This window comes from Oratosquilla oratoria, chromosome 43, assembly GCF_046742065.1.
Source record: "Oratosquilla oratoria isolate Oo_2021 chromosome 43, ASM4674206v1, whole genome shotgun sequence".
Lineage (NCBI taxonomy): Eukaryota > Metazoa > Arthropoda > Malacostraca > Stomatopoda > Squillidae > Oratosquilla > Oratosquilla oratoria.
In genome coordinates this window covers 29605823-29618473 of record NC_134819.1, presented here as the reverse complement: position 1 = coordinate 29618473, position 12651 = coordinate 29605823, and the positions used below count along the sequence as shown (strand labels likewise).

At 51.0% G+C, this 12651-nt stretch overlaps 2 protein-coding genes across 2 annotated transcripts; both read right to left on the bottom strand.

Moving 5' to 3' along the window:
• Window positions 1–5060: 5060 nt before the first annotated feature.
• LOC143021809 (uncharacterized) lies at window positions 5061–6811 on the bottom strand. The gene is made up of 2 exons (XM_076179545.1): window positions 6769–6811; window positions 5061–6632 (listed from the first exon to the last, which is right to left on the bottom strand). Exons 1-2 carry the CDS (start codon window positions 6772–6774, stop codon window positions 6246–6248), a joined length of 393 nt encoding a protein of 130 aa, XP_076035660.1. The 5' UTR covers window positions 6775–6811; the 3' UTR covers window positions 5061–6245.
• A 2004-nt stretch (window positions 6812–8815) lies between these two features.
• LOC143021823 (uncharacterized) lies at window positions 8816–9685 on the bottom strand. The gene is made up of 2 exons (XM_076179586.1): window positions 9643–9685; window positions 8816–9506 (listed from the first exon to the last, which is right to left on the bottom strand). The coding sequence occupies exons 1-2, from the start codon at window positions 9646–9648 to the stop codon at window positions 9120–9122; spliced, it is 393 nt and encodes a 130-aa protein (XP_076035701.1). The 5' UTR covers window positions 9649–9685; the 3' UTR covers window positions 8816–9119.
• Window positions 9686–12651: the final 2966 nt, after the last annotated feature.

Genomic DNA, 12651 nt, shown 5'->3' with positions numbered 1-12651 from the left:
CGTTGAATTAGTTTAACATGGTAAAATTCTTGACCATCATGACTACAGATTAGCTTAAGTTGAATAGGAAAAGTCATGGTCATTTCGACCTAAGTCACAGTGAGCGTCGAAATTAATTTTAACATGGTAAAATTCTCGACCATCATGACTGTAGATTAAATTAAGTTGAATAGGAAAAGTCATGTTCATGTCGACCTGAGTCACAGTGGGCGTTGAATTAGTTTAACATGGTAAAATTCTTGACCATCATGACTACAGATTAGCTTAAGTTGAATAGGAAAAGTCATGGTCATTTCGACCTAAGTCACAGTGAGCGTCGAAATCAATTTTAACATGGTAAAATTCTCGACCATCATGACTGTAGATTAGCTCAAGTTGAATAGGAAAAGTCATGTCCATTTCCACCTGAGTCACGGTGAGCGTCGAAATTAATTTCAACATGGTAAAATTCTCGACCATCATGACTGTAGATTAGCTCAAGTTGAATAGGAAAAGTCATGGTCATTTCGACCTGAGTCACAGTGAGCGTTGAAATTAATTTCAACATGGTAAAGTTCTTGACCATCATGACTATAGATTAGCTTAAGTTGAATAGGAGAAGTCATGTCCATTTCGACCTTTTTTTTTTTTTTTTTTTTTTTTTTACTTGTATCGATATCAATCAATATATATATATATTCATTTATTTATTTATTTTTTATAAAATAATATTGTACAATTCACATAGTGCATAAATTCTATGTAGAATATTGTATCTTGCTCAGCGGTTCCTGGGCCTTCCCCTACCCCTCGGTCGCCCTTTGCCCCCCCTTCTTTTGCGAAGAGGGGTGAGCCGTTCCCATGGCGACATGGGACAGGGGTGATCGAGTGGTAGAGATACCGTGTCCTGAAGGAATATTTCTTTGTCGCGGCTCGTGCCGCTTAAATTCTTCTTATCGGCTTAAGAAACCTGCACAGCGAAGCTATAGCGATAATCCCATACCACACTCCTGGTCATATGGCCATTTCCCGAAGGTTGAGTGTGGTTTGAATTTTCCGCCAAAATCATCGGAAATTTAAAATTCCCGGCTCTGTGCAGGCATGCGCATTGTCGACCCCACCTCCCCCTCCCTATTCCCTCCCTTCTTACCCGGCTAGCTCGAGCCGGACGTCGCGTCACTTCAATGAGAAATGAAGGCTTCGCCTGTGGGAGGAGGGAGGGACCCTAAATCTGTGCAGGTTTCTTAAGCCGATAAGAAGAATTTAAGCGGCACGAGCCGCGACAAAGAAATATTATCGGCTGAAAGAAACCTGCACAGCGAAGCTATGCATGAGACGAGGACAGGTGGGAGGAGAGGTGAAGCCTGAATCAAACCGTTATTACGTGTGTCTTTCCTATGGGAGACTTATTCATTTTATCACTCAGTAGAGGGGAGACAGAAACGTCAAGTACCCACGCCGAAGAATGTGACATGCACAACATTGCACTGTTCACACAATGCGTAAATTATACGAAATTTGTATCCTGTTCAACGGTTCCTGGCCCCTCCCCACTCCTCGGTCGCCCTTTGCCCCCTCCACTTTTTTGAGATGAGAGGGGTGGAGCCGTTTCCATGGCGACACATGGGACAGGGGCGACTGAGTGGTAGAGACACCGTGTCCCCAAGGGAGTCGTCGATGTCCAGTCCCTAGGTCCCGCACCCGCTCCACAGAGTGGGTGCGGAGAAACTCCAGCGACCGGCGTAGGGCCCCCGACCGAAGCCAGGGACGCAACAACCTGTGGAGTGCTGAGGGTATCGGCCCGGGCAGGTCACGCGGGAGAAGCAGTATGCTCCTGTCGACCTCCCGTACCAGCCGTCGGCGCCCCAAGCGGCTCAGTGGAAGGGCCGGGGTCGCGAAGTTGAGGCCCCCCCCCCCCCCCGCCACCGAAGGAGGGAGGACGTGTGAGAGAAGCACGCTCTTTTGGCGCAGGGGAGCAACCGAAGGACGCTGACTGTGTCCCACTCAATCCCGAGCCAATAAAGTCTATGTGGGAGCAAGGGCAGACCCGTCCCAGTCCACCCCGAACTCCACGTCCGCCAACACACTCAGAGCCATTGAGATGTCGGCCGATGCACCCTCCCCGGTGGGCAAATGCATCCACTAGCCGTCTAGGAACATGAGTGTGGAGACGCTTGCTTCCGTCCAACGTACGCCTACCACTCTCACTAGTTTCGTGAAGATCCTCGGGGTAAGCGAGAAACCGAAAGGGAGTATGCGAGGCCAAGTTCGTTTCCGAGCGACCTCGTCCGTGGGCGTTAGTCAAGAGGCTTGTTCCTTGGTGAAGACGTTCCCTGAGCGTCTCCCACGATGGACCCTCGGTATGTATCCAACTCACCCCAAGTCTTCCCGCGGGAAGTTCTCGAAGCCCGTGGCGAGCGTCTTCATCCAATAGTGTGCTATGGCAATTTGTGACGTCTCGTCACCCACAAGCGGACTTCTATATGTTTAATACCTAGTGACATCATGTGATTGTACTGTGACGTCACCGGATTGATCATGGCGCCATAGGATCGTCTCGTGACGTCACAGGGACACAAATTGACGTCATAGGACTACATGGTGACGTCAATTTATCACAATGACGTCATCATACCGTGACATCACTGAGTCACAGTGAGCGTTGAAATAAATTTTGACATGGTAAAATTCTGGACCATCATGACTGTAGATTAAATTAAGTTGAATAGGAAAAGTCATGTTCATTTCGACCTAAGTCACAGTGAGCGTCGAAATTAATTTTAACATGGTAAAATTCTCGACCATCATGACTGTAGATTAAATTAAGTTGAATAGGAAAAGTCATGTTCATGTTGACCTGAGTCACAGTGGGCGTTGAATTAGTTTAACATGGTAAAATTCTTGACCATCATGACTACAGATTAGCTTAAGTTGAATAGGAAAAGTCATGGTCATTTCGACCTAAGTCACAGTGAGCGTCGAAATTAATTTTAACATGGTAAAATTCTCGACCATCATGACTGTAGATTAAATTAAGTTGAATAGGAAAAGTCATGTTCATGTTGACCTGAGTCACAGTGGGCGTTGAATTAGTTTAACATGGTAAAATTCTTGACCATCATGACTACAGATTAGCTTAAGTTGAATAGGAAAAGTCATGGTCATTTCGACCTAAGTCACAGTGAGCGTCGAAATTAATTTTAACATGGTAAAATTCTCGACCATCATGACTGTAGATTAAATTAAGTTGAATAGAAAAAGTCATGTTCATGTCGACCTGAGTCACAGTGGGCGTTGAATTAGTTTAACATGGTAAAATTCTTGACCATCATGACTACAGATTAGCTTAAGTTGAATAGGAAAAGTCATGGTCATTTCGACCTAAGTCACAGTGAGCGTCGAAATTAATTTTAACATGGTAAAATTCTCGACCATCATGACTGTAGATTAAATTAAGTTGAATAGGAAAAGTCATGTTCATGTCGACCTGAGTCACAGTGGGCGTTGAATTAGTTTAACATGGTAAAATTCTTGACCATCATGACTACAGATTAGCTTAAGTTGAATAGGAAAAGTCATGGTCATTTCGACCTAAGTCACAGTGAGCGTCGAAATTAATTTTAACATGGTAAAATTCTCGACCATCATGACTGTAGATTAGCTCAAGTTGAATAGGAAAAGTCATGTCCATTTCCACCTGAGTCACGGTGAGCGTCGAAATTAATTTCAACATGGTAAAATTCTCGACCATCATGACTGTAGATTAGCTCAAGTTGAATAGGAAAAGTCATGGTCATTTCGACCTGAGTCACAGTGAGCGTTGAAATTAATTTCAACATGGTAAAGTTCTTGACCATCATGACTATAGATTAGCTTAAGTTGAATAGGAGAAGTCATGTCCATTTCGACCTGTTTTTTTTTTTTTTTTACTTATATCGATATCAATATCAATATATATATATATATTCATTTATTTATTTATTTTTTATAAAAATAATATTGTACAATTCACATAGTGCATAAATTCTATGTAGAATATTGTATCTTGCTCAGCGGTTCCTGGGCCTTCCCCTACCCCTCGGTCGCCCTTTGCCCCCCCTTCTTTTGCGAAGAGGGGTGGAGCCGTTCCCATGGCGACACATGGGACAGGGGTGATCGAGTGGTAGAGATATCGTGTCCTGAAGGAAGTTGCTGATGCTCACCAGCCCCCGAGGTCCTGCACCCGCTCGCTCCACAGAGTGAGTGGGTGCGGAGAAACGACGCCAGCGATGCCGCAAGGCCTCTGATGTTGTGGGCGTGGGGGGCATGGCCCGGGTCGGCCTTCCGGTGCCCTGTTGGTGGTGTCAGCTAGCCAAGACAGGAAGTCCAGAACTGTGCTAGCGGAGATGGTCACTATCGCGTGTCTCCGAAGGAAGTCCTGGAATCTCCGGTTGGGAGGGTTGTTGGATCTGGATGACGGTCGGGACCGTAGCGAAGACGCGGTCTGTCGCTTCCTGGTCGAACAGACCACGGGAAAGGGGAGCTGCTCTCACCACGCCCCGGCGAGCTATCTCCGGGGCCGACCGCGCTGCAGACTGACGAGCTGCCAGACGAGCCGCGGTGAAGGCCCTCGCTGCTGGGGGTAGGGCTGATGACGCCATGTTGGCTGTACCCTCTGCCACGGTAGAGAGTGCCGCCAGGGTGTCTCTGCATACAGAAAACACGCGAATCAAATTAGTAGGGCGAGAAGGATCCCGATCCCCGGAGGGTGTAATAAAGTCACATCGCTCAATTGTAGAACGTATAACATATGCGAAGCCGAGGTCGTTTCCGAACGACCTCGTCCTCGGGCGCTAGTCAAGAGGCTCCGTCCTGGGTGAAGACGCTACCCGAGCGTCTCTCGCCAGGACAGGTCTGGACCCTCTATAGATTGAAATATCCCACTCACCTCAATTCTTCCCGCGGGAAGTCCTCAAAGCTCGTGGCGAGCGTCGTCAGCCAGTTCCTCATCATCGCCATTGCCGTGACGGTCGAGATGGTAGAGGCAAGGTCTTGTCTGGTCGAGGCCTCCGTCGTCAGCAACTTAGCCTCCGGTTCACTAAGTTGCTGGGGGAGGGCGGGGTCCCTGCCCGAGTGCCACAAGCAATCGCGCAGGCCCTCCGGCGCGAAGGGTGGTGGCAGGACGACGGGGAATGATGAAGGGATATGCCGTCGAGGAGGAACCGTCTTGGGTTGGTCTTGGGCCCGCTCGAGAGCAGGGATGTCTAAGGCTTTCTCCCCTTTCTCCTGCGGGAACCAGGCGTTTGGGGAGAGTGCTACCGCCGGTGAGTCCCCCGACCTGTCGACAAACATATGCCCATCAGGGTTTAAACGAGGGTTCCCCAGGAGAGCACCTAATGCGTCCAGAGTGTTAGAGGTGGAAATCCTGGAGGGCGTGGAGGCCGGGGCGGAGAGGGGTCGAATCTTATATAGAACCTTAGCCCCCTCCGCGTCGTTGGCCCACTTTAGGATAACGTCATCTCTCCTCCTCCAGCCCTCCAGTAGCGAGTAGTCGGGAGACCAGGCCACTAGCTTGTGATCTTCTCCAAACGAGTACTCCCAGGACCGGGGAAGGTCACACCATGAGAAGGGGTGAACTCAAGAGTCCGTCATGGTAGGAGGATAAGGTAAAGAAGAACTGTAGTGGTCCTCCACCCCGTCCAACCCGACGGACGTCTGATTGGGGGGTTCCTCCTGAGAGGGGCCTTCTAGTCCTATACCTGTCGCCGGCACGGAGGGGCGGAGGGAAGGACCAGGAGGGAGAGTGGGAGGGGGGGGCTAGAGCCGTAGGTTCAATAGGAGGTTGCTCTGGAGAGGGGTGCGTTATGATTTGCGCGGTCTGAAAGGCCGGATAATGTGATAGGGCCGATTCAAGGACGGGGCCTATCAGGGACGGAAGGAGGGCAGCCACTTGGGCAGCCAGAGTTCCCTCTCCCCTCGTTTCGTCCCCCGGCTCCCTGCCCTTGTGGGATTTACGGCGAGGAAAAGGAGAGCGAGGAAGGGAGGGTGAGTTGGGGGGAGAGGCTGTGGAGGGTGGGGACAAGCTGAGCGTCCTGGACCTCGGTGAGGCAGACCTCTTTTTCGAGCGAGATTTCCTGCCGGGTTCACGTGAGTGAACTAGGGAGGAAGACGAGTTCGTGGGGGTGCTTGACAAAGCAAGCCGTAAGGGTTTTAAGGACCCTTGATGGTCGGATGTATGGGGCTGCCGAGAGGCCTGAGGACGCTCGGGGACACCATACTCCGTAACATCAGACTCGTCCCCTTGTACTCCGAGAGGCCCAGGTTGTCCACCAACGGAAGTCTCGGAGACATAGGGAGACGGATGGCGAGGGCGAACGAGGCCCAATTCCACGCCTAACGCCGGATCCGCCCACACCAGGGGGGGGGGGGTCGTCAGCGGATTTCAATTTCCGAGCTCTGCGCCATGCCTCCCGAAGAAGTTCGAGGGCGGCTAGCTTGGAACGGGTTTTGGGAGGAGCAGCACGAATCTCCTCAACCCGCGCTTTGCACACAACGCAGGCTAGGGGGTTAAAGCCAGCTTGTGAGAAACAAGGGGCATGGCGGGAGCAGAGGTCGTGGTGGCCGTCTGACGAGATCCTGGCTGTGCAGCCGGATTCCACACACAAGCGTTTGGTCTGAAAATAGAATAATGATAATCATAGAAGGGGTGTCCCAAAGGTGTCTGGACACAACACCGAAGGGGAAAAACTGCAGGAGAACAGGTAGGGCTCCCTACGAGAACACACGAGCACGAGCAGGAACCAGACTTACCGGCATGAAAAGAAGGTGGGTTGTGGAGTGACCGACTCGTCTGGTTCCGCGATGCTAAGTGACGCGACGTCCGGCTCGAGCTAGCCGGGTAAGAAGGGAGGGAATAGGGAGGGGGAGGTGGGGTCGACAATGCGCATGCCTGCACAGAGCCGGGAATTTTAAATTTCCGATGATTTTGGCGGAAAATTCAAACCACACTCAACCTTCGGGAAATGGCCATATGACCAGGAGTGTGGTATGGGATTATCGCTATAGCTTCGCTGTGCAGGTTTCTTTCAGCCGATAAGTTGCTGATGCCCAGCCCCCGAGGTCCTGCACCCGTTCCACAGAGTGGGTGCGGAGAAACGCCAGCGATGCCGCGAGGCCTCTGATGTTGTGGGCGTGGGGGGCATGGCCCGGGTCGGCCTTCCGGTGCCCTGTTGGTGGTGTCAGCTAGCCAAGACAGGAAGTCCAGAACTGTGCTAGCGGAGATGGTCACTATCGCGTGTCTCCGAAGGAAGTCCTGGAATCTCCGGTTGGGAGGGTTGTTGGATCTGGATGACGGTCGGGACCGTAGCGAAGACGCGGTCTGTCGCTTCCTGGTCGAACAGACCACGGGAAAGGGGAGCTGCTCTCACCACGCCCCGGCGAGCTATCTCCGGGGCCGACCGCGCTGCAGACTGACGAGCTGCCAGACGAGCCGCGGTGAAGGCCCTCGCTGCTGGGGGTAGGGCTGATGACGCCATGTTGGCTGTACCCTCTGCCACGGTAGAGAGTGCCGCCAGGGTGTCTCTGCATACAGAAAACACGCGAATCAAATTAGTAGGGCGAGAAGGATCCCGATCCCCGGAGGGTGTAATAAAGTCACATCGCTCAATTGTAGAACGTATAACATATGCGAAGCCGAGGTCGTTTCCGAACGACCTCGTCCTCGGGCGCTAGTCAAGAGGCTCCGTCCTGGGTGAAGACGCTACCCGAGCGTCTCTCGCCAGGACAGGTCTGGACCCTCTATAGATTGAAATATCCCACTCACCTCAATTCTTCCCGCGGGAAGTCCTCAAAGCTCGTGGCGAGCGTCGTCAGCCAGTTCCTCATCATCGCCATTGCCGTGACGGTCGAGATGGTAGAGGCAAGGTCTTGTCTGGTCGAGGCCTCCGTCGTCAGCAACTTAGCCTCCGGTTCACTAAGTTGCTGGGGGAGGGCGGGGTCCCTGCCCGAGTGCCACAAGCAATCGCGCAGGCCCTCCGGCGCGAAGGGTGGTGGCAGGACGACGGGGAATGATGAAGGGATATGCCGTCGAGGAGGAACCGTCTTGGGTTGGTCTTGGGCCCGCTCGAGAGCAGGGATGTCTAAGGCTTTCTCCCCTTTCTCCTGCGGGAACCAGGCGTTTGGGGAGAGTGCTACCGCCGGTGAGTCCCCCGACCTGTCGACAAACATATGCCCATCAGGGTTTAAACGAGGGTTCTCCAGGAGAGCACCTAATGCGTCCAGAGTGTTAGAGGTGGAAATCCTGGAGGGCGTGGAGGCCGGGGCGGAGAGGGGTCGAATCTTATATAGAACCTTAGCCCCCTCCGCGTCGTTGGCCCACTTTAGGATAACGTCATCTCTCCTCCTCCAGCCCTCCAGTAGCGAGTAGTCGGGAGACCAGGCCACTAGCTTGTGATCTTCTCCAAACGAGTACTCCCAGGACCGGGGAAGGTCACACCATGAGAAGGGGTGAACTCAAGAGTCCGTCATGGTAGGAGGATAAGGTAAAGAAGAACTGTAGTGGTCCTCCACCCCGTCCAACCCGACGGACGTCTGATTGGGGGGGTTCCTCCTGAGAGGGGCCTTCTAGTCCTATACCTGTCGCCGGCACGGAGGGGCGGAGGGAAGGACCAGGAGGGAGAGTGGGAGGGGGGGCTAGAGCCGTAGGTTCAATAGGAGGTTGCTCTGGAGAGGGGTGCGTTATGATTTGCGCGGTCTGAAAGGCCGGATAATGTGATAGGGCCGATTCAAGGACGGGGCCTATCAGGGACGGAAGGAGGGCAGCCACTTGGGCAGCCAGAGTTCCCTCTCCCCTCGTTTCGTCCCCCGGCTCCCTGCCCTTGTGGGATTTACGGCGAGGAAAAGGAGAGCGAGGAAGGGAGGGTGAGTTGGGGGGAGAGGCTGTGGAGGGTGGGGACAAGCTGAGCGTCCTGGACCTCGGTGAGGCAGACCTCTTTTTCGAGCGAGATTTCCTGCCGGGTTCACGTGAGTGAACTAGGGAGGAAGACGAGTTCGTGGGGGTGCTTGACAAAGCAAGCCGTAAGGGTTTTAAGGACCCTTGATGGTCGGATGTATGGGGCTGCCGAGAGGCCTGAGGACGCTCGGGGACACCATACTCCGTAACATCAGACTCGTCCCCTTGTACTCCGAGAGGCCCAGGTTGTCCACCAACGGAAGTCTCGGAGACATAGGGAGACGGATGGCGAGGGCGAACGAGGCCCAATTCCACGCCTAACGCCGGATCCGCCCACACCAGGGGGGGGGGGGTCGTCAGCGGATTTCAATTTCCGAGCTCTGCGCCATGCCTCCCGAAGAAGTTCGAGGGCGGCTAGCTTGGAACGGGTTTTGGGAGGAGCAGCACGAATCTCCTCAACCCGCGCTTTGCACACAACGCAGGCTAGGGGGTTAAAGCCAGCTTGTGAGAAACAAGGGGCATGGCGGGAGCAGAGGTCGTGGTGGCCGTCTGACGAGATCCTGGCTGTGCAGCCGGATTCCACACACAAGCGTTTGGTCTGAAAATAGAATAATGATAATCATAGAAGGGGTGTCCCAAAGGTGTCTGGACACAACACCGAAGGGGAAAAACTGCAGGAGAACAGGTAGGGCTCCCTACGAGAACACACGAGCACGAGCAGGAACCAGACTTACCGGCATGAAAAGAAGGTGGGTTGTGGAGTGACCGACTCGTCTGGTTCCGCGATGCTAAGTGACGCGACGTCCGGCTCGAGCTAGCCGGGTAAGAAGGGAGGGAATAGGGAGGGGGAGGTGGGGTCGACAATGCGCATGCCTGCACAGAGCCGGGAATTTTAAATTTCCGATGATTTTGGCGGAAAATTCAAACCACACTCAACCTTCGGGAAATGGCCATATGACCAGGAGTGTGGTATGGGATTATCGCTATAGCTTCGCTGTGCAGGTTTCTTTCAGCCGATAATGGAAATAAGCGTTCATGCTTTTTGTGTTATCCTCGGCAATTTACATTTATTATTTCGAACTATGTGTTCTTGTCATTATTTGCACTTCATGTACATTGATTTATTGCCAAATAAAGTCTATCTATCTATCTATTTCTAGCTGAGTTTCAACACTAGACAGCGACATTAAAGAGAACTACTACCAACAGCTCAGTCACTGAGCAAGAATCAGAGACCGTGCCATCATCATGAGACTGAAGTAATGCGATATGATATCTGGGTTTTATGGGATGGGAAGGATAGAGTTTGGAGCGTGTGGCAGCTATTTCCCAGTGTTAATTGGGTCTCCGTGCATTGAGCGGTCACCGTTTTATCGCCACCATTACTACCATCAAAGGTAGGCATTGCACAAATAACTTTACCTCCATAACCACAAGTCCACCGCTGCTTTGGTGAGGGATTTGGCTCAAACAGAAACGATATCCAACAATGGGGTCGAGATCGTGGAACAAGCTCAAGGTCGTCCAAAGCCAGGCTCTAGGCGCCATCACAGCGTACCCTCCAGGGATCCCTGTGGCGAATCTTAGATGGGAAGCGGGAGTTACCTCCCTTCGTCTACGGGCGGAGAGAGTTTGTTCCTGTCCTCTCATCCGACTTCTGGCCGGTCCAAGGGAGGGAGAGTGAAATCAAGGCCTTCTAATTGCCCTGGACGTCACAAAGGAAAAACAGACAACAGTCCTACTGGCCCTAACAAGGCTGTTTGTGTTTACAAAACTAAGCTACCACTATCCTATCCAATCACAATTAAATGCCAGGTTGTCAGATCTTTTATTGCAAGGGTTAATAAGGAGACTCTACCGGTCACTCCTCGCCTTTGGAGTCCGGAAATTCGGCGTCGAACTCTGGACAGACGCCATGCAGACTATGCCTTTCCTCCCCCAAATCTTCCATCTCACGAGGAGTAAGGCTGACTGCGACCCGGCGGCAAGATTACAGCCCGTGGTCCTCGGAAGTTCCACTACAGACGGATCTTGCTGCCATCTACAAGGCCCTGGATCACGCCTCTCTCTGCTGGGCAGGGGGCAGTCGTGATTCATACTCACTCAAGGAGCTATTGATGTCACCCGGTCGAAAAAAAAAGCAGATGACGTCTATTTACGATGTCAATCCAGCCCTCGTTGAACTTCTTGCACCGCCAAGTCTCTAATGTTTCACAGGATCCCCAGTTACACTGGGGTTCCAGGGAACACTTGCGTAAGATGCTTTCAACGCCACAACAAAGGTTTAGCAAGATCACACAGATCAAGGGCGTCACTATCAAGAAGGCCAGATTGTCGGTCAGGGTCAACCATAGCAGCCTTATTGCTACTTTGGCCTTGACGAGGTGCGAGGCAGTCCACCTGCCTCCTGGTAGAGTGGCTGAATATATCTTCCGCAGGGTCTCCCTTGGATATCGTTGTGGATGGCAAGTGTTACGTGCAGGGAGAGACATTCACGAACACAGCAAACTCTGTGGGTTTGCGGTACAACGACCCCCACCACTATCTTCTAGAATGCAGAGTTACTGTTTTTCTTCGGCTTGGCCTCAGCCCGCCACTCACCTGGGAATGTTTGGCGCGGCACGTCGCTGTACCCTTTTCCGAAGAAACCTTCAGCTTCCTAAAGGAACACCCTCACCCTGGATCGAAGGGTTGCCCTCCCTTCCCGATCTCCTCCGGGTACTGCCAATCCTAACAATGGCATTGCATAGACACCGCTTCGTAAGTTCACGTGCGAACTGTTCCGGTCAGACGCGCCGCAAGTTTGAAGTTCAGACGAGTCCCAGCCCAGCAAACCTATGATTAAATGCAGTGGAGTTAGGTGTTTTGTGGGGATACTAGGGGAGGTTGCCCTGCTAATCATTAACACATTTTTATTTAATTCACTATTATTTGCTTATTTATGTACTTGGTAGTATACTATTCTTTCTTTCTTTTCGTTGTATGTTGTTTTACCCATTTATCAATTTACTCTCTCAACTTATGTTATGTGGTCATTGTTTTATTTCCAGTTACGTTATAGACTGAAATATCTCTCATAAGGGTGCTTTTCCAGTGTGAGCTAGTACATTTTGTGTTGCATTTTACATGTTTGATGGATGAGATATATTACTGTGTTTCATGTCATATTTTGTGTAAATGATAGTCATATTGTTGATAAAATCATGGATGGATGGAAAACAACTTAAATTGAATCCGAATAAAACTGAGGTGTTGATTGTGGGAAAGAAAATGAGTCTCAGAAGATTAGGTACTAGGAGTCTGCGGATATTGGATAGTACGTTGGATGGAAGAAGTGCTGTTAAGGATTTGGGTGTTCTATTGGATGAAAATCTCTCTTTTGAAGCTCAAATCAATAAAGTGGTGAAAGTTGCTGGATATCATTTGAGGAATATTGGTTTTGTGAGAAAATATTTGGATGAGGATACTGTAAAGATATGCTTCTTCATAATTATGTTATAAGTAGACTAGATTATTGCAACTCTCTTTACTTTGGCTTACCAAAATATCGGCTTCGGAAACTACAGTATGTTATGAACAGAGCTGTGAGATTACTCATAGGTCTTGCACCTCGTGAGAGAGTAACTCCAGTACTCATGGAATTACACTGGCTACCAATAAAGGCGCGGATAGTTTTCAAGATATGTCTTCTGACTTTTCGAGCCTTGAAATATGGAAAACCAGAATATCTAAGGAGTCTTCTC